Genomic DNA, 27,440 nt, shown 5'->3' with positions numbered 1-27,440 from the left:
TCCGCCCGCCCGCGGCGTAGGGGAGGCTGGCCGGGCCCCCCGGGGCCGGTCCCGGCACGCTGGGCGTGCTGGCGGCAGCCTCCGCAGCAAACGGCGCTCCCCGGGCGGCTGCTCGGTTACAGCCAGCCGAGCTGCCGCCTCCCGCTCGGGGAGGTGCGGTGCGGTGGCAGCGCGGCGGGGGGCTGGCACCCCGAAATGGCCTGTGCCAAGGGCCATCACCGAAAGGCCACGCACTTTAGCTTGTTCTTTGTTCTGAAGGTCCCTTCCACATGCACAGGCCCATTCCTCTTTCGAGTGCTTGCCCACACCGCAGCCTTCAGGGAGGATTAAATCTGTCATTTTACGGCAAGAACCGGGCCATGGCCGAAGAGCTGCAGCGGGGCCACTGGTAGACTGAACGGTTGTGCAGGGCAGGACAGTGGAGGCTACCAGCCAAGCCCCTTGGGCCGGTCCTCCCGCAGTGTGAATGGGAAAATGCCGCCAAGAGATGGGGTGAAAAGACCACAAGGTGCAAGAAGTGATTTTAAACTCCATAGAAAAATGGCCCAAACCCAAGGGCAGAGCAACGTCTGTGATGTCGGGGAGCAGGGAGGGAGCTGGAGGGGTTGCAGTCCTTTCCAGGACACAAATCAGGAGCCAAAGGACTCTTGAGGGGGTAGAAGAGCAGGGGTGGAAATGAGAGCTTTCGGAGTTGCTGCCCTTCTCAAGGTCTGTATGCTGATCTATGTCATGCTATGAATAAAGTGTGCTTCTGCTAAAAATCCTCTAGCTGAGAGTGAAGTGCTTCTGGCTTTCAGTCAGTGAGTCCCTGAAGATCAAACCGTGGACCAGCCTAGTCAGGAGGGAGAAGCTTTCAGGGAATGAACATCAGAAACTATTAGGAAAACTGATGGGGCTTAGCCTATACCTCAGATACACCCGCAGTGGGTCCCAGGAGTCCCATCTTCCAGAGAAAGGGTGTCAGACAAGCACAGAGATGTGATGCTGACACTCTGAGCTTCAAAGCAAATTGGATGTAAAAAACCAGGCCCTGCACAGCAAGGGAACTCAGCCAGGGCTATAACAAGCCATTCAGTAATTTACTTAAACCACACTTAGATCTCATCTGTACAGGGAGGGAGAATTACCTCTTTAATCACATCCTAAACAGGCCCTCCACCATGGTTCATGTTGCCCCACAGACGCTGGAACAGTTGCCTTGGGCAAGTAGTGCGTGGCCTCATTTGTCTCAAGACTCATTAAAGCTGAAATCCCATGCCTAAATGGAAATGGAAATATATGATTGTGAGCTATTTTCCACGGATCTTTTTTGCAACCGTCTGCTGGAGCCTGTGGGTAAAAATCAGCTGTTAGCCCAGTGTAGGTCAGCCAGGAGGGTCTTTTCATCAGGCTGTCCTGACACCTCCCGACAGCCGACAGCCTGGCTGGTTGACGTGAACTTTGGAGGACAGCATCAGCTAAGCTCAGCTTTTGGGATGGATTTCCTTTTTTTAAGAGAAAAATATGTGAATGCCCAGCTGTCTCATCCCCTTTTAAATAGCTATTGCAACCTCTTGCTCCACCCACGCAGCCTTCTGTGCTCAGGGAGATGTTAATCCATTTTATCTTTTAATGTTGGCATTATCTCTTGACTCACCCCCATCTCTTCCCCTTGTGATTCTGCAGTCCAGGTCCCTTTTAGGCAGCAGATAATTCACCTTATTTCCCTGCATTGCCTGTGAACAGAAACCATAAATCCAGACTAATTTCCCCAAGCAGGGGGGTGATGGAGCCCCAGAGAGAAAGACTCTGGTTTCTCTCAGTCAGAAGCCAAGACAGGAGGCTGCAAAGTCACCTGTAAAGGACAGAGATCAGGAAGGGTGTGATGAACAGCACAAAGTGGCACCCCTCTGTCCTGCAGCTTCCATCACACTGAATTCAGTGTCTGGTTCTTCAGGCTCTTGAGTGCCCTGTGCCCCCAGCTGCTCATCATGCCTGCATTTGCACCCTCCCTGTGCCTGCCTCCTGCATGCCAGGCCAGCAGCACCAGCTTCACCCCTTCTAGGTATGCACCTCCCAGTGCCCTGGGACACAATTCTGGAGCTGGTTCTTCCACTCCCAAAGTCCCAATTCTGATGTGTCATTGGCAAGAAAATTACCACCTGGCCTCACCAAGGAGAGGGCTGACATTAAAAGCAGGTACTTTTGTATTTCTTACCTTTTTCCTTATCTTTCATAAATAAGGTGGTTTAAATCTAAAACTTTTGTGAAAAGAGGGACATTAGGACAACATAGGACCTTACCAATAACTCACATAACACACATTATATTCAGAAATCATACATTAGGCTAGATTTAGCCACCAGGATTAGGATCTGGTTCCTAAAGTGTCTGTAATAATATTACTTCCCAACAACTGAAAGCAAAACAAAATTAACTGTTGGCACCATGGCCATGTTAAAGCAGGAGCAGGTGCATCTGCACATGACCAAATGGCCAGTAGCTCTAGGGGTAAGGTAGGCTGTGTACATGCTAACACAGTCCTGGATGCAGTTCCTGTGTGTGCTTTCATCATGGTTCATCCACTTATCCTGTCTCCTTCCAGGCTTCTGACACCTGCAGCTGCCAGAACATGTCTCCAGAGCACAGGGTGATGGGAGCCCCCAGGCCCTGCTGAAGAAGCTGTCGAACTCTCCGCACTTCCCAGGATCCACAGACTGAGCTTCTTGCTGGAATCTCATCTTGCACCTTGGCCAGGTGAGGAGTCATGTGCATGTCTGGGTGGTTGCAGATACGCAGCTGTACAACCCCGTCCATCAAGTGTGGGGTGGCATGATGCCCCAGCTCATGAAACCATCTCCCAATTATGCTGATCCACAGAAACACCAGCTCATTTATCCGCACCTTGAGAGAACAGCTTCTGGGAAAGCAGGAAGCAGGCTGGAGGTGTCTTCTCACCTGCAATGGCAGCTCAGAAACTGACACACCTGCCAGAGATGTGAAAGCAAAGATGACATTTTCAGTACAAAGTGGCGCAGAGGGATCGAGAGGCTTGCAGCAACTTTCTTGCAAGTCAATCAGAAAGATAATGTGCTCAAGGATGTCATTTGTGTTAATGCAGCCAAAGGATTTTGAGGGAGGCAAGAGATCCCAAGGTTTCTGTCACTCCCTGAGTTATGGTGTCATGTGTTCCACTGCTACTCGTGTCTACAGCAGTCACAAGAACTTTACACTTCAGCCACAAGCTCTTTTGTGATTTTCAGAAGTTCAAAAACAAGAGGCCTGTCTTCTCTGCACAGCAAGGTGAATTTGGAAATTCTGAGATTTGGCCAGAAAACAGAAATGCCCCAACTATAAATTCTGAAAACACTCCTACCCCTGTGCTAGAGAAGCCCTTCAACACTGCACGATTCCTCGCTGCCAGATCCATTTGGTCTCCGGCTCTTTCGTCTCTGAGGAGCCTGAACGGAGGCAGGATTGAGTTCCTTATGTCTTGTGTAAACCAGCCTGTCATACTTCCACCTGGCAGGCTCTTCCCACACACAAGACCATTTGTTTCTGCCTTCCTCAGGTCTGCTTTTTTTCTACCTCACCTTTTCTCCCAGTCAGTCTTTTCTCCGCAGTGATCTTTAGTCCCTCTTCCTTAGACAGCATGCAATTACGGAAGGACTCTTAATAAAAGACAGATATATATTAGCATAGCGTGCCCCTGGCACTCTGCCCAGATTTGAAATGATCTGTTCATACACTTTTAAACTGATGGTGTGGAACCGAGCTTGGATCACATACATCAGGGAAATAAATGCAACCTATTTTTATTATTAAGATCTCTTATTGGTTATACTGGCAGCGGCCTTGTCCTTATGCATTAAATGCAACCTTTATTAATGTTCATGTTCTTCTCATTTGCACAGTGGCCAATTTGGAGGCAGAGCCATGAATGTATTGATGGCACCCTGATTGTTTGCTGGCCCTGTTCTAAACCTGGGTTACACCTGCTGCCTCTGGTTTTGTCATTACTTATTAAGGCTTTGTATTAGCTGTGCTCATACTGCTAGCGGCGGAGTTAATTTGTTGTGCTCATATTTAAGAACAGCCTGACTTCTGGGATGCGCTAACTAACCACAGATTTCCCCCAACATTCTACTTCGCTACACAAAGGCCCAAGTTCTGCAGGACAAAAGCCACTTTTGTTCCAGGGAAAGCATGCTAGTTGTTTTAAACTTTCCCCATAATGCCGGTCCTGAGGGCTCCGGCATCGGCACTCGCGGGAGCTGCTCTGGGCCTGCACGCTGCGAGCCCCCAGTGCCCGCTGCTGCCCAAACTCACGGCCACAGCCCGGCCGCGCCGCCGTCGTGCGGCCCGAGGGAGAAACTCGCTGCCAGACCGGCCCCGCCGAGCGAGGGCAGCGCCAAGCGACCCCGGAGCCGTGGGGGCCCCCGCCGCCGTCGGCCGAGGGCCTCCCGCCCCCTCAACTAAAGTCCCCGAGGCCCCCCTCGCGCGGGCCGCCTGCAGGGGCTCCCGCTCCCGGCCCGCGCCCCCCCGCGGCCCGGCCTCACAACGGCGGCGCGGCGCGGCCGGGAGAGGTTTGTCCTGCGGCAACTCCCGTCCGCCGGCGACGTCAGGCTCGGCCGGGGCGTACGCCTTAACGACCGCTGCGCAGCCGCCCTTGAATGAGGGAGGGGGGCGGGCGCGAGGGCGCGCCATGTGATTGGACAGCCGCGCCGTCCTTCCTGCGCCAGGAGGCGGGCCGGCGAGGCGACGGCAGAGAATGATTGGGCGGTGCGGCGGGCCGGGGGGCGGTGCGGCGGGAGGCCGCTCGGGTTGGTTGCGCCGGGCAGTGGCGGGTGCGAGGGAGTGAGGGGGGAGGGGTGGGGGGTCCTGAGGCGCTGCTGTCACCGCCGCCTTCCCGCCCAGGCCCGCGCAGCCAGGCCAGCCCGGCCCAGCCCCGTCCGCCCGCGGCGCGGCAGGACCATGTCGGCCACGGACGAGCGGGCCAAGGAGATCCTCCGGGGCTTCAAGCTGTATCCTCCCGACGGGGGCCGTGAGGCGGGCGGGCGGGCCCCGGTCGGAAGGAGGGGGGGGGCGGTACGGGGATCGTCGCCCCCCAGCGGCGAGGGCGGGTGCCGGTCCCCCGGGGCGGGAAGCGGGTTGTCATGGAAACGCCTCCCCGGCTGGGCTGTCCCCAGTGGCGTCCTCCCTGTCCGGTGGCGGGGGGGGTGTCCCTCCCGCTGCGAGCGGCTGAACCCGCCGCGGGGCCGGGACCGGCCCGGAGCCGGCTGGGGACGGGGACGCGGGGAAGGAGCCCCCGTAGCGCCGGGGCCTGGCTGCCGTCCCCGCCCCGCGGGGGGCTGCCGTGAGGCGCGGGGTGGCGGGTCCCCACCGGGGCGGTGGCAGGTGGCCAAAGTCCCACCACGGTGGCGGTCTCGGCCCCTACCCCGGCTTCTCGCTGCACCGGAGCTGTCCGCCGGCGGCTGCTGACGGGCGGGCGGAGGAGAGGGGCTGGGCGGGAAGGCGGCGGCCCCGGGGAGGCAGGAGCCCCCGCCCGGGCAGCCGGGACCGCTTACAGCGGGCAGGTGAAGCAGCCCGGCGCCCTCGGTCCCGGGAGGATCTGGTGATCCCGTCCCTTCTGCGGCCTGTGCCCAGGCATCTCTGCTTGCGAAGGACACACCTGGTCTTCAGGTCCAGAAGCAGCATCTTGTTCCTTTTCATACCGTGAGGTACTGGCACATGCTGTGTTGGTCATGGTTGGTCGTACGGTCTCTTTTACTGCTAATGCTGATGTACTCTAGGTGTTAATGCCTTTCTGTGCAGGTTGTTTTAAAACTTTTCACATTGTGCCTTTCAAAAAGTGGTCTCATTGCACATCCGTGTTATCCGACTATGAATTTAATGTTGATGAAATGAGATAGATCTGTGCTTGGAAGGGAAGTCCTGTGTGTACCCTTCCATCCCAGGATTTCAGTGAGGTAGAAAAAGGCTCAACCTAAAGGCCCACGTGCAAACTAAGGGTGGGAGAAATATGCCACGTGGAAAAAAGCTACTGTATTTTCACATAGTAGATTCTTCTAAGCTTGGAAGACAAATGCAAGCTTGCTAGCTTGACCTTTAGACACCAGAAAATTGTTGTGGGTTCGTTGGTTTGTTTTTTCTTTTTTACAATGAAAAGGACAGAAGGGTACAGAATACCCTCTTGATCTAATACCGTTATTTCTAAACAGGGGGGTTTTGTCCAGTGAGATGTTCATAATCTCTACGCCAGCTGTAGCAGGATCTAATTTTGTAGGTTGGATTTAGATAGATAGCTGCTATCACACTACAAGCAGATGCTTTTCTTAACTTTTGAATCATTGTCCTCTCTTCCAGCTGTTAGTACGGCATCTGGTTTCTTGCTTCTGCACTGTCACTATTGACAGTTCTTTTTATTTATGAAGATGTGGTATTTTAGCTGTCAAAACATGATTTAAAAACCCTTTGTGCTGGCAATTAGAAGAAGAATAAGCTTCTGACAAAACCAGACTAAGCTGTTGGTAGAAGCAGGGAGTGCCTAGAAAGTTAAGCCTAGGGAACAAAGTTTGAAGTGCTTCTTGCATGTGTTTGTATATAATCTTTGCTGGATAGCAGAATTCACATGAAGGCCTTTGTCCAACTTTGGATGAAATAACCCAACAAATGATAAAATGGGTTAAGCAGAAAATAGTTTTTGCTCTTTGAGAGCATGTTAGACAAACCTGAGGTAAACTTCTGTTATCTCAAACAGCCATAGCATGAACGGGAAGCTTTAGTAGAAACACTCTGCAGTTCCACATTGAAGTACCTCAAGCTTAGTCTTCCTTTGCTTGTCCTTGCAAAAAAACATACCAGTTTTACTTCTGACAGGACAGTTTTAGGCAAATCTTTGATTGTGCTTCTCCAAAAACATGCTGGAATACTTTGATACTTGCCATAGAGGCCAGGTAGTATAAAGTCTGAGAAACATGAATGTTTTAAGAAACATTTTATAATTGGAACTTTTAGCAAGTTAAAATAGCTGAAAAATGCCTATGTATGCCTTTAGTAAACCAGAAGAGTGGCTGAGCAGACATTCCTCATTTATGAGAGGAAGCCTTGAGACACTGCGCCATCCACACAGGAAACTACTCATGCCCAGATGTGACCATGCTCTCTGCAAGGCTGCCATCAGCTCAGGCTGCCACATCCTTTTCTGAGAGCAAGTGTGTATTCCAGAGAGCATTACGTTTTTAAGAGATGCTTTATCTTCCACCCACTTTACTACTGGGTGTGCTAATTTACTTAATAGAAAGGAAGAGAGAAACATATTCGGAAAAACTGTTAAATTTCTACTTTGAATACTTGAAAACTTTTTCCTCTGCTCCCAGGAGAGGGGGAGTTCAACTCCACCAGCTTAAGCACATCCTGCAAACTTGGCGTTTCAAACTGAACTTGCTTTTAGCACAAGAAACTAGCACAGTATTACACCTGGGGTCTGTATGTATTCGATTCCTTGTGTGGTAAGATCAGCTGATAGGGCAGAAAGCATCACTGAGGAAGCAGACTTCCAAAATACTTGCTTACTTTAACACAGGAAGGGCACTTTAGCTGGAAATCCAGTTCACATTGAGTAATCAAAGTTTCCTCAAGCAAATTATGTTTACTTGTGGTTCCTGAGAAGAGGTTAATTAAAAGCTTTCCAGTTGATTGGGAGATGCTGCTGTGGAAGTTAAATTTTAGCCCAAACCCACCCTCTGACTTTAATGTTGAGGTATGCTTTCCTTCCTCTATGACACTACTGCAGAAACATGTTGTGGCTAGTGTCCTGAAATTCAAGCCAGGAACATTTACTCTCCTCTTGGATGTTACTGTTTTGAAAAGAATAAAACCAAAGGAGAAATGTTTAATGCTTGCAGCGAAATGGGGTTATTCATTATACATTATTACATTTGTCCTAAGAATTTTTAGGGCACCAGTTAGAAATCGAACACTGACAGTCCAGTAAGTATGGTGCAGTAAAAGATTGAAAGTGGCCAGCAAAAACTTTTGTAGCTCATCACTACTTCAGAGACAGTATTTGTTAGAGCTTGGCATCAAGTCCGTTTTGAAGGCACTCACCCGAACAGCAGTTGTTAGACTTAACGTAGTATCTACAGATAGTCCTGTACTATGAGAATGCAGTCTCATTGATTGGCTATAAGCAATATCAGTTCAGTTGGTGACTGAAGATTCATTCCTCTGTAATACTGGCCAAGCCGTATTTCTGAAAGTATTTAGCACAGCTGGTCCTGTAATCTCAAATGCACGAGATCTGATTATGCCTTTTTTCTCCAGAAGATGGGATAGTTACTCTTGTGAAGCTTCAGAACAGCAGTTTACTTGACCCTCATTTACCCTTTCAACACATACTTCAGGTTTTGTCCTGTCATTTTATCTTTAGAGTTAATATGTACTCTTAAATGTATGTATTTAGCAACCTTTTTCATAAAAAGGTAACACCAATAATGTATTTCCCTAGCAGTCAAAACTCAGGGGTTTTTTTCATAGCTTCCTTCTCACCAGCCCCCTTGATAATTTGTGGGTTGTCTGTGGGTTGTCCTGACATGAGCCAGTACAGATTTACTTTTTTTTTTTATGCACTATGTTCAGTAGAATGAGGAGACTGTAGACAGTTATCCTATTTAATTTGGTTTGCTGGCATTTGGAAAGCATACATGCTTTGCTTTCTTACATAGCATCCATGCTGTAGATTAGAAATATCCAGTCATGGTTTGTAACAACAGATTCACATTCAGCTCTTGAAGAACCACAGTTCAACTTTTTTATGCACTTCTTCCTGTAGTGTTTCAGCTGGGACAGCACAGAAGAGAAAACCCAAACAAGTCAGTTGGGTCGCATAGCATGGTTCAGGTGCTGAGTCTAGCCTCTCAACATCCATTTTCTATTTTAAATCCTCCAGGTCAAACAAGATATCACCTATTTTATTTGCTTCTGTACAGAGGAGTCTCATCAGAATTGGATCTCCATAGTGTTTATTGCCCTATAGATATTTATTAGGTTAGGATAAGTTTCTCCATGAACTTCTATTTAAGGCTATGCAGTATATCTTACTGTACTTCAGAAATCTTCTGAAACAAATTAATATGGTGAACATAAGCATGAAGACACAATATTAACTGTAGGTCAGAATAATTATGGAGTTACAAAACTAGTATTTGTGGTCAGAATAAACATATACCTGTAGCTCAGGCACTCTGACATTTGTAAGCAAAACTTTATATGTCAAAGGCTGTCCTACTTTCTGGAATCCTCAGTGTTCCCTGTGCAACATTCGCTTAGCTCCCAGAGCTTCTTCCAATCCTCTGCTCGCCATTATGTCTAGGAAATCATTCTAGCAGAGCATTAACCTCTTAGAAAGATGGAGCTGTAATGAAAATATAGTTATAGCAGAAACCATTAAGAGCTTCTATGAACTTTATATTACTGCACAGACAGAGACACTTCTACTTCCAACTTCTACCTGGTTTCTGCTGTACACACAGAAGCTGTAGTCAATGACAATGTTGCCTATCAGTTCCTAGAATAGTCACTGAAGTTTTGGACTAGTTTGATGCAGCATTCAAAAGTTGAGAAATCCAAATGGAAGCTCCATCAAATTGAGTTTCAAATTTATGTGTTAGGCCAGTAGATCTTTAGCTGCTTATTCACTTAAAATGCTTACCTGTTGCAGTGTTTACACAACTAACAAGGTAGCAGCTTTAACTGGCTTAAAAATTCCCCTCTGCTTTGAGGTTTCTTCTGTGCACTTCCTCAGATCTCAATTTGTTTAGAATTCTTGAATGTAATAGAAAGATGAATCGCCAAATTTATGGATTAAAAGGAGCCGCTGGCCAGCTGAAAGAGGGAATAGGGCTGTCCAGAAGCTGAGCAATGTACTCTGTAGAGAGCCAAAGCAGGATTTGCTTGTAGCTTGCACCAGTGCAGTTTTAAAACACTCTGGAAAACATCAGTTTGTGCTCCCCATCCACATTGCTGGTTTCTAAAAACTAGAATGTTCTTCCATCTAATACATATAGTTCATTATTTATATCGCGTAATAGTTGGTCTTCAGTTGTTCTTGAACATCCATTAAACTTTCCTGTCTACACACCTTAGAGTACAAGCAAGAGTTGTCCACATTCCCAGTTACTCTTGACTGCAGAACAAGTTCCCACCCTGGCATGGCACCCACCCTGGCAAAATATAAAATGGTTTGGGTTGGACGGAACATTAAAAATCACTTAGTTCCAACCCCCCTGCCATAGACAGAGACAGCTTCCACTAGCGCAGGTTGCTCAAAGCCCCATCCAGCCTGGCCTCGAACACTTCCAGGGATGGGGCACCCACAGCTTCTCTGGGCAACCCGTTCCACTTCTCTGTGGAACAAGAGAACTGCCTCAAAGAGGCCAACATTTCATGTAGAAGCTTTAGCCAGTTTGTACTTGGTAGTTATACAAGTACCTTTAACGTATCATGATTGTTTGCAGCACTGACAGAAGTTCTGCAGTATGCAGTGATCTATAGTTCTGGCATGCTAAACACAGACTCATCGTGTTCCTTATGCATAAGTCATGAGTCATACCTGCAAAAGTAAAGCAGGAACAATTTTACTGGGTTTGGTTTTACCTGCCTGGTTCCCCAGTGAACACCAAAAACTCCCGTGTCCTCCCCTTGATAACTTTCATTGAAAAAGGTATACATATTTAATTAAACAGTGATTTGCATTAACTTTATATCTGAATGAGCTACAGTCAGTTTTCTGCATTTCAGATTTAATGCAATGCACTTGTAGTGTTGGAAGTGGTGCTTTGTGCCCTTGACAGTGGAAGGGGCATTAAGAATTTGCCATCACAGGAAACAAATCCGTTACCAGGTGCTACAGAGAATACAACACTGATTTAAAAGTGTAAGTTGACATTGAAGTTTGGGGGGTTCTGTTTAGTCAGCAATATTACTTCAGCACCTTATGGTTAGAATTGGGTTTCTAAGATCCTTTCATCACTCCGAAGCTTACCCATCCAGCATCTGACTGGACTTATGGTTTCAGTATTTTTAATTGCTTTGCCTAGTGTTGACCTGATAAGGTACCTAAAATAATGCAGTTGTCATTAGCAAAATTATTTCCCCTTATTTCCTTTATCTCATATCAAAATAATGTCATTTAGTCTTTGAATCCTTGGAAGTCATTGGTGCCTTATGCTTCAGCTGTTGTTACAGTATTTGAATTTCCACACAGCAGAAGATAGTCATTTAATTCATCAAGGGAGAATTGATAGAGCTTTTTCCCCACCATGCATCTTCACAGCCAACACATAGGAAAAAAGCCAAGCTTACACAGATGTAGACAAGCAGGGAGGCATCTAAAAATCCGCAAATAGAACAGATACTGTTCAGAGTAGCGTATTTTTTTTTATACAGACAGCTGATGTGTCTCCTGTGTTACTGAAAAAACAAGTTTTCTGGTAGCTAAACCAATTCTAGCATGGAAGTTGATTTGACTTGCTCTTACCATGTATATCTCTGAATTTAAGTTGATCCAGAAAACACTTTGAGTCAAAATTTTACATGAAGTTCATAAGATCACAAGCCGCTGTACTCCAACTTCTGCTTTTGACTTCCACAATTTATGTAATACAAGCCTCTTCTATTTCCCTATCTAAGCTGGGAAATTAAGGCAGCTTCAATTCTGAGCTCAGATCCTCCATTTAATATAAACCAGTGTTTTGTTTACATCTAGATAGTCAAAGTTTGTACAGAAGTATGAGGTACACTGGGTTCCCAGATACAGGTAACACACAGAAAACATCATGATCTATTAAGGGCAACCTGACAATATCAAATTGTGTCTTTCCCTGCATATTAGCATAGCAAAATTTATCACAGTTAGCTTGTAAGCACATAAAAGGCAACTTTCACCTGTCTCTTGCTCACCCATCTTATGTGCAAGAAACTATAGTAGTGAGCACTGAATACTAAAAAAACAGTCTCAGGGGCTGCCTTTTTATCCTGAGACTATATCAGGAGCACCCACAAAAACAAGAGGTTTGGCATCTGTGTAGCATCAGTCTCAGAGCAGTGTTAAAGAATAGATGGCAGTTTGAGAGAACACCCCCATATACTCATTGGGCATTACTGTGAAGTTTCTAAAGCCGTTTGACTTTAGTATTCTCTATTATAAGAATGTCCAAGTAGACACAGCAGGAGTGTTTGGAGGCTCTGTCCAGAAGACCCCTAACAGTAACAGAGGTTCTCATGAACAGTAGTTGGAACCACATCTCAGCTGCATATTACTAAATCCTAATTGACAGCCAGGATTTTCAGTTGTGATTATGAACTTAATCATATGTGTGATATGAACTTCTATACTTAAGTATAGAAGAGACTTAAGGGAAATAGTATCAGATTAATTCAGCCATGAGTGAACCTTTGAGTTCGTTATGTTCATGACTAGAATATGAGGCAACACTGGTCTGGAAGAATGTCAGGCTTAGGTAAAAGCAAGAGCAAGAAAAATAATTTATTTTCAGTCAGCCTTTGGGATAAAAGTGCAGAAAAGCATCATGTTATTAAGTTTATCCAATCCTGCATTGAAAGGATTGCTTAACTAACTAGGAGTAATATTGTCTTCCATTAGAGAGAATAAGAGTGCAGGCAATTTTACTTCTTAGTAATTCTGTAGAGGAGTATTTAGATAGGTCAGTCTGTATGCTACAGCGTACATAAATTTCATCTACTCTGTAGCAAGTCAGAAGGTCATTTGGTCTTTGGGACAGCTGTTTATATCCATCTTTTCCCATTTATTGTATCAAGAAAATGGGGGGGACATTAAATGGTGATTAAATTGATTACATTAATTTGTTATTAAAGCATATACCCCACCTAAGCAGGTTGCCTGCCTCTTTGCTCCTCACTTCAGATGATTTAAAGCTTTCCAAGAGGAAGGTTACACATGCTTAGAACCAAGAAATTCATCTGATGTTTTATTAAGTGTGTCAGAAACTTCTAATCCGGAACAGCCTGCTGGGAAAGCAGAGTGTTAATGTCAAGTCATTTCAGTTTGGAAAGTCCAAGGAAATTCCATTTTAGGAGACGGTGAAAAACTGGCTATTTGCATTACTTTAAGAATTCTTCCTGTGTTTGGGAAAACTTTTAGAGACTCTCACAAAGGGGGAACCCATTTTCTGTTCATGAGTTGGCACAGACTGTTGCTAGTTCTGTGCTTAAAGGGAGTTCTGCAACACCCCTAACTCCTCTCGAAGGAAGAGGTTTACAGAGAGAGAGGGTAGAATAACAACTGTTGTCCCCATTATGTACCACCACGTGGTGAAATAAACCAACCCATCTGGAAACTGGACACCCTACTGACTTTAATACAGAGGGATCTTCTGAAGATACTCCAGACCTTTGACCTACAGTTTAAGTCTTCAGGATAGACTCTTCAGCACATTAATAGATAATAAAAGGATACTTGCCTGTCAGTCACAGCCCAAGTTCAGACTTCATTGTTTCTCTAGTAAAGTTACTTCCTTTCCCACAAGCTGAGAGAAGGAGGGAAAAAAAAAAAAAAAAAGTCCTGTTTATTTCACTTGAACCTTATTAGCCTTTAAGTGACATTTTAAAAAAAGCTCAGTCTGGGAAGTGGTATGGGTTTGTTGCTTCTGAGAAAATGTATCTGTCCTTACATTCTTCTTGATGTGTGCTTCTGCCACAACAGCTGTGCAGAGCACAGATTACCATCCCCAGCTTTACTAGTCGAGCTGCTCAGGTGAGCACTGCAGCCTCCTGTTTCAGTCAGAATGCGGCATGCTAGCTTAAACAACTTAAGCAATAGGTTAAGGAGCAGAAACCTGTGCTGGTCAAGTAGATCAGGTTAGCAGATTTACAAACAGCTCAGCCTGCTAGATTTGAGGGAGAAAGTAATAAGCAGCTGGGGAGGGCTGTATAGAGCAATCTTCTCCAACCACTGCTGCTGTCAGGTGTCATGCCCACATCCTCAGTCTTAGAGGAGATGAAGTTGTTATCAGTGCAGCCTCGTGCTGTCTTCTCTAACATGCAACACCAGCTCACCTGAGGAGGCTTCTCACATTACCATGCTTAATTATCCTTGCAGCACCAATTCTAAAATCCTAGTTTAGCATTATTGAGCATGTTAACTTCACATCACTAAGTCTGTGGTCACATAACTTTTTAGGTAAGAAAAATGCATTTGAGATTACTTTGGTATCATAGTAATCTTCTCTTCCCCCTTTGCGGTGTAAGAAGTCAGCATTACTGTGCAACAAGTTACTGACCAGTCACCAAAGTCATAGACAGGGTCTGAGACCATGTAGCAAGTGCCATTAAGAGACTGTTCTCCTGTAGCTTGTGATGAGACAGACATAGGAAATCATTGGCTGAAAATCCCATGCAGCCTTGGAGACAGACACACGTTGCTTTTAAAATACTCTTTCCAGAAAGAGGGAGAGAAACCAGCAGAATTCTCAATCCAGTTTGAACTGTTCATTTATGGCACCCTTATTAATCCACAAGGAGTCATTACAGTTACACTGTTGCCATAAAAACCACAGTATTTAAGCAGCTCTAGGAAGGAATTGTTTTCTGTTCTTCACCCTGTAATTCCTTTAAAGGGAACTGTGTTATATTAGTGTAACACTGACCTTAAGCTCAGCTTCTGCACAGAAACATTTAGCTTCATAGAAAGAAAAAAAAATGGTTCCCTGGCTCTCCTAGCATCTTCATTCTGCTATTAAAATAAGTTCCTTAGAGTTCTGAACAAAAAAACTCCACAAACCTATATATATTTTTTTAAGTAGCCTGAAGTACTACTTGCAAAATAAAACCAAAAATTCCCCAAGGAAAGTTGTAAGCTTATCTTTTCAAGCTCTGTTCCTCAAAGAAAAGGATCAAAGCTCCCTTCTTGCCACTGGCACATCCCAGCATGACCTCCTTCTCCCTGCCTATACAAAGTAGAGGTGAGGCATTAACCAGGCAGTTACAGAGCAATCCTCTACTCCCCCAAAACCTCTAGCTGTGCTACCCTTATTAAGGCCCTGTTTCTCATTTAAATACAGCCCTGACAATGGCCAGGTGAAAATGTTTCACTGTTCATGATGGTTTCTCGCATTTGTTTCACTGGTAAAACAGTAGTTCCTTGTTTTTCTGCTTTTTGTTTGTAGAAGTTGTAGTTTTGCCAGTTCTGAGACAGTAAATGTACTGATTGAAGCAGAGGAATGTTTTAAAAAGTGCAAATTCAAATAAAGTATTCAAATAAAATAAATATTTTAATGTAGGCATACCTGTAAAGGGTGCAGATAATGCTGATTATTTCATTTTTGAGCTTTTTTTGTATACAACTTCACAACATTAGCATTCACCTTAACATAAATGCTTATAAAGTTTACACTTTGAAACACCAAAATAATATTTTAAAAACATATTTGTATCAATTTCATGTAAGTCTAGCTTTTCAAGAACCGCATTTTTATTTTGTTATTAATAACTAAATTGAAAGAGTCCAGTTGTGAACTACAGCTGATTGTATTATTTATACATGCTGTTCTTTTTCACAGCAGAAATAAGATATTGTTTCAGCTGAAAAAATATGAATATATTTTGATTAAAATTATAAAAATCAGATTTAAAATACTTTGAAAATTGAACACACAGGTACAAGCTTGTTAAAATAATAAAATTAAAAACTTAGTATAAATATAACTGTAGATTTTATTGACAACGAAACGTATAGGAGCTATGTGGAAGTAATAGAGGTCATTGCTTTTTCATCATTTCAGTGGACATTTCATTATTGTATCTCCACAGTAATGTTTTTCATCTGAATTCCAATGCATGCTGGAGCAGAGAGATGCTGGTTTGGGCACAGACACTCCACCTTCAAGACATCTCCTAGTGACATGCTCAGAGGTTCACATCAGTATAGTTCACATTAGTGTATCTATAGAGGCTGATTCAAGTGCAGCATTCAGAACCAAATATTGGTATTTTACCTATTCTAAACTGGTTTGGAATGGAATTTTTAACTTGTAATTCCATGTTTTGCTATAGTGCTTTTCCAAACAACTTGCTCTCTTTTCATACTGCCATACTGCCTAACACTGAGTAAAATGTGGCGGTGGTTAAATTGGCAACTCAGTAATCCACACTGCAAATTTAAGCACTTCTCATACTCTAGTAGGTTCCTAAAAAAGCACAGTAATTCTGTTGTGGAGTCCTTGTTTTATGAGAGTTCTGCATCAATCACTGTAAATCCCCTTTTATTCCTCCTCTCTTGCCTCCACTTTCAGCAGCCTCTGGTCCATTTACAAGATTAGTTTCCTCATGCAACTGCCAATCATTCCCTCCTGACTGTATTTTCAATTTTGTTTTGATTCTCCACTTGTTTTGTGTGCTCTTAAGTTTTCTTCCTTTCCTCAGAAGAGACAAGATAATGAACTTGTTTTCCTTGAATAATCTTAGTCCTGTCAGTTTTAAGTGGAAAATCAAAAATTGTTTGGTCTATATTACAGCATGTGGTCCTGCCTGCAATAGCTCTCCAGAGATGTAACCACTTGGGTGGTTCACATCCATGACCTATTTTTCTCTTGTCCCTTTGAGAGCTACATCTAATTCTCACTGTGGTCTTCTCGTGTGAGTCTAGAGTGCCACTGACATCCACCTAAGTATTCACATCTTTACTTACTCCCTCGGCTTGGTGTTGAGGGTGTTGGTAATAATTTTTTGCCAGTTCATCCTTGGAAAAATAGGGTAGCTGACAGTGAAGATGCTCTTCCTGTTGAGTCATGGAGGCCTTGGCTTTAAGGGTTGCAATGTCTGCAAGGGTAAAGCATGCCCATTTCTCATGCACATGTAGCCCAACTTAAAAAAAATAATGAACAAAACCACCACCAACAAAAAAACTCAACTGAAGTATTTGTAGCTCCAATGAAATTCAGGCCAGTATGGGCCACATGGATTGTAGATCTAAGGAACCGTTTCAGCTAATGCCAGGGAAAGGGTGGCTTGTTCTCTTGCTGTGCCATGTCAGCAAATAGGAGATTGGCATTTGTTGTTGTGGACTTATGAAAAGTGCTTGTCATAGCTGTTTGGTTGACTTGAATTTTTATTTTGTTTATTAGGTGAAGATGCCAGGGCTAAACACTCTTTTACTATAACATGTCAGGAAGATTAAATCCCCTTGTGATTCTCTGATTACATTTCAAGGATACTGAGTTGCTTTCTCAGAGAACTGTAGCGATCTGTAGATGTATCCCTGGTTACAGAACAGCACAGGACTGAAACAGCGAGGGATACGCTGTATGTGAGAGATTGTGGGGCAGCTAAAGATGCAGAGGTTCAAAAAAGCCTGAAGTGCTTTGAGTGAACCACCTTAAGTAGAACTGAGTGACTTCTGCTCTGCCAGCTCCAGTGTCACATTAATGCTGGTGCAGATATGCTAAGTATCGCTATGAGATTGAACAAAACAGTAGAACTGTGTTCAGCTGGCATTGCTTCTGCTGCAATAGCTAGTTTTCACTGCTGTCATAAACACAAGTCCTTATAGACTAATTAACAGATGTACTGCAGCAGCAGCACTTGTTTCACCTTTTCCCTGAAGGCTGCAATTGGCATTTGCTTTCAAAGCTATGTAAAGAGTATCTTTTCAGGATTTCATTAATTTTTGTCAGTTTTTAGCATTACCTGTGGGAGAGGGCGTATGAGCACACCTGGAAAAGCAAGTTCAATTGTCTGGCCTATTTTTTAGAATAGCAACAGAGCTGTAATCCCACCCTGAGGGAATACACACCATCTCTATGCCAACTGGCTTGGGCAATATGGAGCTTGTCGGTGCCAGTTTTTGAATGGATGTAGCTACACTATGTAAATGTACTGCACTGAAATAAAGCAGTGTCTATACTTTTCTTCCCCAGTGTCAAAGAAGAGGTAGCTATACTGCTGCAAAAAAGCTGTGAGCTAGATAAACCCATATGGTTTATATGCTTAAAATTTACTCCAGCTTAACTATTTCTGCATGATTTCCCCACTGTGCATACTTTTATCCCAAGATGAGTATGTCCAGTTCCAAATCACAGAAGACACCTAAAAGCTTTGGATTTGGACTCTCTTGATGCAGAATAAGAACAGCCAGGCAAGGGTTAAATAAGGGATAGTTAGCTCAACTCTAAATTCTATCTATGCCTTAATCTGGATTGGCTTCTATGCATTGACAGATGCCTAATTAATTAAATCACTGTTGAAAGGTACTGTTTAAAAATTAACATTGTGTTGCTGAAGTATTGAGGAGCAAATTCTCTTTCCATAGAGGAAGGGGAATTTAGACAGAATCAGTGTGTGAATGCGAAAGAAATTCAGTGCTTGACCTTTTATTTCTACCTCCTCTGAGACTGCCAACAAGAATGTCTAAGTGTTCCCATTACCGTTGATTTTGGTGGTGTGAACACCTTCCTATTCACAATTAGAATAAAAATCACAAGCTCATTTCCTGGAAGGTAGGAGCTATCAGACATAATGACTGCAAGCTTTATTGATCTGATGGGGATTTGGAGTGCTAACAGACAGCCTAAAGTTTCCATGGCCAAATAAAAATTCCCTGAATCCCTGGAGTCCTTTGCACAAATGAATTCTTCCTCTTTTACAGATCTCTCTGAAATCAAGACATGTCTCTGTGAAGACTGAGCTACAGGTTTTCCCTAAAAGTTTTTACACTCTTTTTCAATAGTGATTTTTTGCTTTGTTCTGTATAGGTGGACACCTCACTTGACAGTGACTCTGAAATCTCCCTGGCCTAGTTTCTGTTCTCAGCAGCACAAGTTCAAATATGCTCTTGAAGATTATATTTCTTGAAGCAATTTTATTTTCACTCTTTTCTGATTCCCTGGAAGAGCAAGAGGATAAGCAACATCAACTTTATCAGAAATATAAAAAGTCAAGGGCAGGACTTTCCCTCTATCTGTCCCTCATTTGAAAGGCGAGGGTGAACAGCTTTGATGTGAGAGATACGTGCTTTCGTGTACCAGCCATTCACCAATTATATAAGATTGCTGGAGAGCAACAAACTACCCTTGAGAGTTATTTAAACTTATGGCTCTTGAAGACTTTTGTGGTAGCTGCTGTGGCTTGGATGTCCAGAGTTAAGGATACCTGTCCCCCTGTGCATCAAGGAGTGTTTTAAGAGCCATCTCAGAAAAGGATCTCTCCCCAGTAATACTGCAGTGTGCTTGTAGCCCCTTCCAGTCTTTGGGCAGTTAGCCAGAAGTAAGGAGACTTTCAAATGTACAAAATCAGTATGCCTAGGCTCTGCCCTGGCCAGTCTTGCTGCTGTAGAAGACTTTTTAAAACGTCATTCCTTCCCAGTTGCTAGATTTGATGTTCAGGGACCTGTGTCACAGTCCTTGCTAATATGGCTCTACGTGTTGAATTGTCATGTCATATACATAAGGTTTGGGCGTTTGTTTATTTGTTTGTGGGGTTTTTGTAAATTACTGTTTTTTAATGAGAAAAAGGATTCCGCTGAAAGATGGCATATATATTTGTTCTGCGTGGAATATTGTTTTGACAACAGAGATTACAATAAAATTCTTGAGTAAACAGTATCCATCTGAGAGTAGTAACCAAGTTAGCAGGGCTGTTTCCTTTGTGAACACTCAAATCATCTATTTAATGTTCATTCATAGTAGTACAGGAATGATTAATGTGAGGCTTTATAAACATAGATGCCTAGGTGGTATGTGCATTGTGTACGTGTGAACTACGTGATGCTGATCTTTGACATGGGCAGCAGTCCAAATGAATGGTAGTATAAAGAACCAGATGTTGAACTGCTAGACATTCAGTGATGCTACCATACTGTGCCTCTTTTATCCTTGAAATGGAATAAATAGAGGTTCTTTAAAGAGGGGAAGCCCAGCTGAGTTGCTTGGAGTACAGGCACAAAGAATCCAGAAGAATTTTTGCACTGTTGAGGATGGCAGCATGGTAAAATAGTGGGGTTTGAAATTACACCACTTTTGGATTAATAAGGGAAGCCTTTATGCAAAATATTACTGTAATTGCAGGCTCATGTTCTGATTGCCTTATCAGTGGAGATGCATCCTCAATGACATCTTGCTTTGTCTTACAATGGAAAAAGATAGAAAATAAGCAATTAAAGCAGACTTACTTAAATGAAAAGCTGTTCAGATGCCACAAATCTGAGCATTCAGCTATGCACTTCTAGCTAACATTGTTAGTTAGTTTTTCTATTAAAAAAACCCTGATTTATTGCTGCTATGTGTACTTGCTTTGTAGTGTGGCCAGACTACTGACAAGAGATAAATTTTCTCTTTTTCTTTCGACTGTGATCTTCTTTTCTGTCTTCCCACTTCTCACCCTAAAGCAGTCTCTTATGAATGTGAACATAGAAATGAGAGGTTAATTACTTCTATTATATTCTTGGGATCCTTGTTATACCAGTGAATCTTGTAAAGAAATACTACAAAATCTGGTACTGGTCATTTAAAAAATAGATGGACTTTGCTCTGAATAAACATCAGTTAACATTCTAGTAGTGAATAGTGTATTTTTTGAGCTTTATGAAAATGAAAAACAAAGCCTTTTCTCCCTAGCTTGTGGTCTAAGTGCCAGCTAGGCATGGGCAAGGTCACCATTAAATTCATATCTCCCAGGAACAGAAGATACCCTAGGGAAAATCAGCAGACATCTTTTATATAGTGATAAAGAAATACATTTTCAAAAGGAAATTATTTGGTTTTGTCCTGTAATACTTACTCATAACAGCAATCTAAGATTAGTGGAAGATTAACATTATTCAGTCATTTAAATGTCAAATCTTTATGGCAAATCAGCATAGATTTTGAGTTCAATCTCAAAGAATCTTGCTTTCTCGGGGGGTGGGGGTGTGTGTTGTTTAATCTTCCTGGCCAGTATAGAGGATGTTGTGATCTCCTTGTTAAAGACGTCACACTGAGAAGATTGTAGTAGAGGAATAAATAGAACAAGTGTTAGGAAGCCAAGCAGCTCATCTTGGTTGAACTAAAATGCACTTCACGCAAACTGGCTTCCCCATAGCTTTGTTTCTTCTAACCAAGATTCACTTACCATTTTGCCAGCTTATTTGAGGCTCTTCTAAGTACATTTGCATCCTTTTCTGAAATGTTGTTTTACCTATTTGTGCAACTAAGTAGCCAGTATTTTTTACAAGAAGTTACTTACGAGAAGGTAGAGAGAGCAGACAAGGGTAAGGTCTCCCCAAGTGCAAAGAGGCTCCAGATTTCACAGGTGGGGTTCAGTAGGGAGCGTGAGAAGTTAAAGTTCTGCTGTGTCTGGGCTGGCTGTGTGCAGGCCTGTCTCATTATCGTTATCTGTATTCCTGGCCTATGGTGCTGAGGTGTGCAGTGCTAAAAACACCAGTTGTCCTGGATAGCAGCTGCCAGGCCTGTCCAGGCTGAGTCTCTCTTTCTGAGTGCCAGCTGTATGGTCACAGTGTGCATCTTTGCTAACAGGTCTGCTGTTTCTCCTTATAATTGGCCTGTGTGGATCAATCTGATGGGATAGGGCTGTCAGATGTTCAGACATCCTTCACAAACAGAGGAGATCCATCAAAATAAATATACATGTTTCCGTATGGCATTTTGTGAAAAGAAAAATGGCAGCCCAGTGTTTAGGAGTTCAGCTACAGGTAAATATGTAAGATTTGAAAGATTTCCCACTAAAATGTTAAACTATATGTGTGTTAATAGATTGCATAAAAACAATACAAGAATGAGAGAAAAATAAGTCCTTGCCCATTCTTGGCTGGATCTGGTGAGGCTGGAACTACTGGAAACTTTTTCAAGTAAAGTTAAGTTAGGAAAAGCTTGCTGCTGGAACTTACTGCTTTTTTCCAGTTGTTTTTTTATTCCAGAACTGTGCTCAGACTTTGTTCTGCTCTGGTCCCAACAGATTCTGAAAGAATGTAATGAAAAGAGGAAACAAGGCAAGATGCAACAGGGTGGATGCTTCCCGTCAGTGGCTGCCTGCTTGCGATCCAAACCTGGGAAGCTTCAATGGATAGGGAAACAACTAATCCCAAATTCCGTCACAGTACAGTGTAAGGGAATATCTCAGTGTTACAGATCTATTCATGGATCCTTGTAATAGAGCTGGTTGGGTGGCGTTCATTTTGGAAGCACAACTCTGCCTAGCATGAAGAGTTTATTTTTAGTATTTTAACCAAACAACTTCAAGACTTGACATTTTCTCTGAACTTTAGACTAACGGCTCCACCACTGACTGCCCATGTTCAAGGAGTCTGAATCTGAGGGTGCTGAGCGAGTAAAGATGGTATCAGGCTGTTTGGGCTTAATTAAGCAAAATATGTTTGTTGGTTCAGCTATTAGGGGTCCTTTAGACAGTAATCTCTGAGTGTCATTCTGTACAAAATGGATGGTCACTTTGTACAAAATGGTCTCTGCCTGTCCTTGCCAGCAGTGAACAGCCATAGCATTTGTCCTAAGACTTTGTCCTTTCAAAGTAACTGCTGACTACATTTTGCAAAATTATTGTTATAGTTCCCAGAGCTAGTAATTTAGATGACAGTTTGAATGCATGAAAAAGTGCTGTGTTTCCACTCATGCACTGGGCTCCTTTTTACACCAAATGAAATTTTGTGGAAGGAAACCTTGTATATTGAAGGATGTTTTAAACTGTGTGTCAGAGGCACCTCTAATTTTTAGAGGAGATTTTTTAACTTAGCTGACTACTTGCCTTAAATGAATAAAGAAACAACCTGTGATATTAAACATGAACCATATATGGACTTCATTGAAGCACTTTGAGCTCAAAATATAGTTCAGTGTCCAGAGTTAAAAAAGAAAAAGGAAAGGAAATTAAGCATTTTCTCAGGAACTCTGTTTGAATTAATATGAACCAAGAAAGGAACAAATGCAGTATTTTCCCCCATTACTTGCCTATTTTATTTTTATGTTGTTTTAACGAATAAGAATATTATTGGTAAGTTTCAGAGGTTTACTCATTTTTATAGTTAGAAGCGTTTTGCTTCCATTGTCAGTGCTAATACATCTATTTTTTTGTCTGCTTTAATACGCGATTTTAGACAGTGAAAGTACTTCTAATCCTGCAGGCCGTCATCTTTATATCCTTCCTGCCCCCCACTTCAATTAGTAATGCTTGGCAGTGATTCAGAACCACCCTGCTTTCTAGTTAGGGTGAATGAGAAACCACCAAAAGCGAGAAAAACACGGAGTGAAGTGAACCACTGGCACCCGCTCTGTAGCATGATTGCAGCAATCTGTGCTACTGCGCAGTCACTCCAAGTGAAAGGAAGAGTTTCCTTCAGCCAGAGAGCACAGTTGCTGGCTGTCTAAAGAGAGAGGCAGCGTTGTGTATTTAAGCATAGGACTTGAAGCCAAACACCTCCTGAGATGTCTTCCCTTTTTTCTTACTGATTAAATTATGTGGCTGTGGGCAACTCTTCGTGCCTATTTCCCAGTCTCTACAATATGCAGTTATCAAAAAGCTACTTTGAGGACGTTACTTGAAGTTTTTGAAGCACAGCGTAGTACTAGGAATTATTGAAGTTATTAGTCACTGAGCTGTAGTGTATTGTATATTCAGTGGGACATCCTGTCTTTCTGGTTAAATTGTAGCATTTGCCTCCTGTCTGGCGTAGCCCAAGGTAGATAATCGTGACAGCATGAAGCTGTGAACCGGTAGCACAGTGAATGAATTCATGCCAAAGCCCTGATTCCCTTCAATTTCCAATCTGCGGATCTGTTCTTAGAGGTACATATATTAGTACCTCTAGTAAATGATATATTCTTCTAAAATACATGAATGTTATAAACCTGTGGATTATCAGGAGTAGTCTTTGTAGCTCAGTAGGCTGGTGTGCTAGAGAGCTTTCTAAGAAGAGACATGAAGTGAAGGAGAAAAAAAGAAATTAAATATTAATGGGGGGAAAAAGCACATAGTCACAACATAAGCACTGGCAGTTGGAAGTCATCTAGGCTTTTTGTGTTGTCAGTTGCTTATTTTACCAGGGGAACACTTTCAGACCGAGATGTTCTGTGGAGTTCAGAGGACAGATAAACCAAACAGCAGGGGAACCTGCTGATGCTCAGCTATGCCATTTTCAATAAACATCACTTTGCTCAATAGAGAAATTATTGGAGAGGCCTTCAAGGAACAAAGGCATCAACTGGCCACAAACAGTGCTGTATAAAACTGCCTTTTTAAAGCCTTTTACATTTTTTTTTCCCCACTTTTCACACAAGGCTACAGGTCATTCAAGTGAAACTGTATGAAAATGTCAGCTAAGCAGCCATGTTTATCCCATTTCAAATTTTGGTCAAAGCAGTCTTTGTTCCTCTGCTCAGGTCTGTGGCCTGCCAGTATGGGGAAGTGTGAAGATCCTTTTAGACATGTTAAAAAAAATCCACCCCTACAGTATTGCAAAAATGACATGAAATCAAGCCAAGCTTTCTAAGCAGGCCAATATAATGCGTATTTTAAAACAATTGAATAATGGTATAAAATAAAGAGGCATATCAAAGTTCAAAATACCTCATTCCATTAAGGCTAATTTTGTTGCATGACTGTCATGACATCCTGTGTTTCAACTCTGTAAAGAACAATAGGCCATAGTGATTTACAGGGAGGTAAATTCCTCTGAGGGTTTCTGGTTACAACCTCATCTGTGAAAATGAAGTTATTCACCAGAACCCTTTGATAGATTATTTCCATGAAACTCCCTCTAGTTCACTTATTGCTGAGAACCTTGAAATATTATCATAATAGTTCAGCTGTGTTGAAATGATTGAATGTTCTGAAGTAGTTAAGACAAAATGAAGTTGTTTCAATTGCTGAATCATTTCCAGTGTTCACTTGCAGAAAGGAAAATCGTTTGATGTGCTAAAATTAAAAAATGGGCAAACTTATTCCAAATTGTTTTGGGGTTTAAAGCATTTAACTTAATTTTAAGCATTCTGGATAAAAAAATCTCTTCCAGCCAGATTTGAATTGCAGGAATGTTCTTTTAATTGCCTCTCCTTCATCACAGCATTTCTTGGAGTGGCTTCTCAAGTTGTCCTGGAAGCTGCCTCACCTTTTGATATAGGTTAGGCATCTTCTGTAAGGAGGTCCCAGTGTTTTATGTTTCAATTGTATTTTTAGTTTCCCTTGTGTATGTGGTGTCTCTGTTAGCTTTCTCCTTATACATTCAGTTTAGTTCTTTCCACTGAGCTACAAGCAACCCACTTTACAATTATGTTCTGATAAAGCCCTATGGATTTGAAAGGTCATATTCTTTTCTTGGATGAATACATCATTCCCATTGATTCACCTGCTGTTTCTGCAAACTCAGAGTATTACTGATGACATTAATTATGTTAATATTCAAAGGGTTCTTAGCATGAGCTCAAGCTTTTCTAACATGCTAATTTTTCAGATCCATTTAAAATGCAGAGAAGATGGGGAGGAGTTAGTGTTACCGTACTGGAAAAGAGAAGATGATTTTCTTTGTGCAATTCATGCTTCTGAGATGGTCCTGCAAGCAATGATAAGTTTTTCAGAGTTATTGATTGTTTTACTACCTAGGATGTAAAGCAATCTCCAGTTGTGATCATATGTTGTTTTTCCTGCTGAGGCACTGGTATAAAGGAATTCTGTCAATCCTCTGCAGAGAAGCCAAAGAAAAGCCTAAAAAACATAGGTAGCAGAAAGCAGCGTAAAACCACTACATTGTTTCCGCTTGCTTTTATTTTGGCATTGTTATCTTGTTCTAGGAACCATTTTAACCTCTGTTTCTAGAGGAAACAAAACACATTTATAGTAACAAACAAAGCATTTCCACAGGTGGCTTGATCCCTCTGACAGGAGAACCTGCCCCATAAGCTGGTGATTTGTGTGTAGATTTGATATGGACCTTATTCCCACTTTAAACAACATTGTATTCTATGTACCACAAGTGCATTTTGGTTTTTGTTTTAACTTTCATTCTTAGGGATCTCAGACCTTAGGGTTTGGTTTTTTTCAGAGCTTAGAAGAGATTAGTCTTTTTAGGTTGAGCTTAGTTCCTAGAGAAGTGCCTAGCACACACTCCAGAAGCGTGTCTGCATGGCCTTTGCTGGTACATCAGGGTAACAGGGCAGTCTTCTCATCTGCTGCAGGCAGGAGCTGCTGGGGAAGTCACGTATTGTTGCTTTTGTCTGAAGAAATCAAAGGTTGTTTGATTGCCAAAATGCCTAAATTGGTTCCTGTTGCTCAGCAGTGAAAAAAAATGCTGAAATTTCTAAGAGAGTTAAGCTTCTCCAAGACTAGACTCATCTGGACAGAGATACAAACCTTGAAACAATAGCGTCTGCATCCCTAGTTCAGCTGTTTGCAAACCACTGTAATTTATTCTTTTTTACTTTTTTCCCTCCTGATGACCCATAGCGTCATGTCAGTAGGTCTGTAGCTCTTTCCTTCAAAATGTGCATCCATTTTTTCTTGCTGTTTTGGTTTGGGGAAGAGAGGAAGAGTCACTGAAATGGAAGTTTGGCTTACTTTTCAGTATTGCTGTGTATTACTGAAGAAACAAAACCCATTTTCCCACCCTGCCTGCCCATGCTGGACACCTCTTCCCAGAGTCTGGGAGTGATCCGTCTTCATTATTTTTGCACAAGTACCTGCTTTGGTTAAGCCTACTACAGGTGTCACCAATTCTGATTTAAATGTTTAAGATTTGGAGAGATTTTACTGTGAATATTTTCAGACAGTAAATTGACAAAAGTGAAAATTAAATGTAAACTAAAAGCAACCTCTGTACCTTGTTCTGCTATGTAACGTCACTAGGGTGCTGTGGAGATCTGTGTTTTGTTCCTTTTGATGAAAATAGTGAATAATAATTGTATTATTCAACCTAAACTGTTTGAAAGGCACAGATGTTAAACTGGATAGTTTGCATAGATTTTTATTAGCGAATGTTGGACGTGGTTTTACTGTATTTCCAAAGTATGCGGAGTTAAATGGCTTCTGTGTTTCTCTAGTTGGATTAGCAACTCTTTGCAGCTGATCTGACTGTGAATTGACCTGTGCTGCATTTTTGTTGTAGACTTTTGCAGTGTGCCTCAACGTGAGCCCTGCTAAGATAATATATATTCAGAGGTTCAAGCAGGAAATAGTTTCATGGTAGGAACATAATTCATCTTCTAAATGGTTACCCAAGGTTCAGGGAGAACGTGACACACAGCAATGAGTTTAACAACAGGACCAACATTACTGTGCAGCAGAAATGATCTGAGGTCTACTTAATATGATATAAGGTGGCAGTATTAACTTCTGCTCTATTAGCATAACTCTGTATTACAATTAAGGTAAGGTTGACATGGTATTCAGTAACATGTGTGACTGTCTTTCCAAGTATGGTCCAAAACCAC

General features: G+C 42.6%; 1 protein-coding gene across 2 annotated transcripts in view; it reads left to right on the top strand.

Moving 5' to 3' along the window:
• The first annotated feature begins 4,837 nt into the window (after window positions 1-4,837).
• The window catches only part of PDE6D (phosphodiesterase 6D), a 38,124-nt gene continuing 15,521 nt past the window's right edge, over window positions 4,838-27,440 (top strand). Inside the window, exon 1 of one of the 2 annotated variants that reach the window (XM_055724101.1) lies at window positions 4,838-5,003. In XM_055724101.1, the coding sequence (XP_055580076.1) occupies window positions 4,954-5,003 (50 nt within the window). In that variant the 5' untranslated portion in view covers window positions 4,838-4,953. Of the gene's footprint in view, window positions 5,004-5,318; window positions 5,680-27,440 lie in introns of those variants that run through there. The other variant, XM_005438447.4, reaches the window with a different exon arrangement.

This window comes from Falco cherrug, chromosome 11, assembly GCF_023634085.1.
Source record: "Falco cherrug isolate bFalChe1 chromosome 11, bFalChe1.pri, whole genome shotgun sequence".
NCBI classification, from domain to species: Eukaryota; Metazoa; Chordata; class Aves; order Falconiformes; family Falconidae; genus Falco; species Falco cherrug.
Note: the sequence above shows the minus strand (reverse complement) of the source record. Positions and strands in the feature narration are given on the sequence as shown.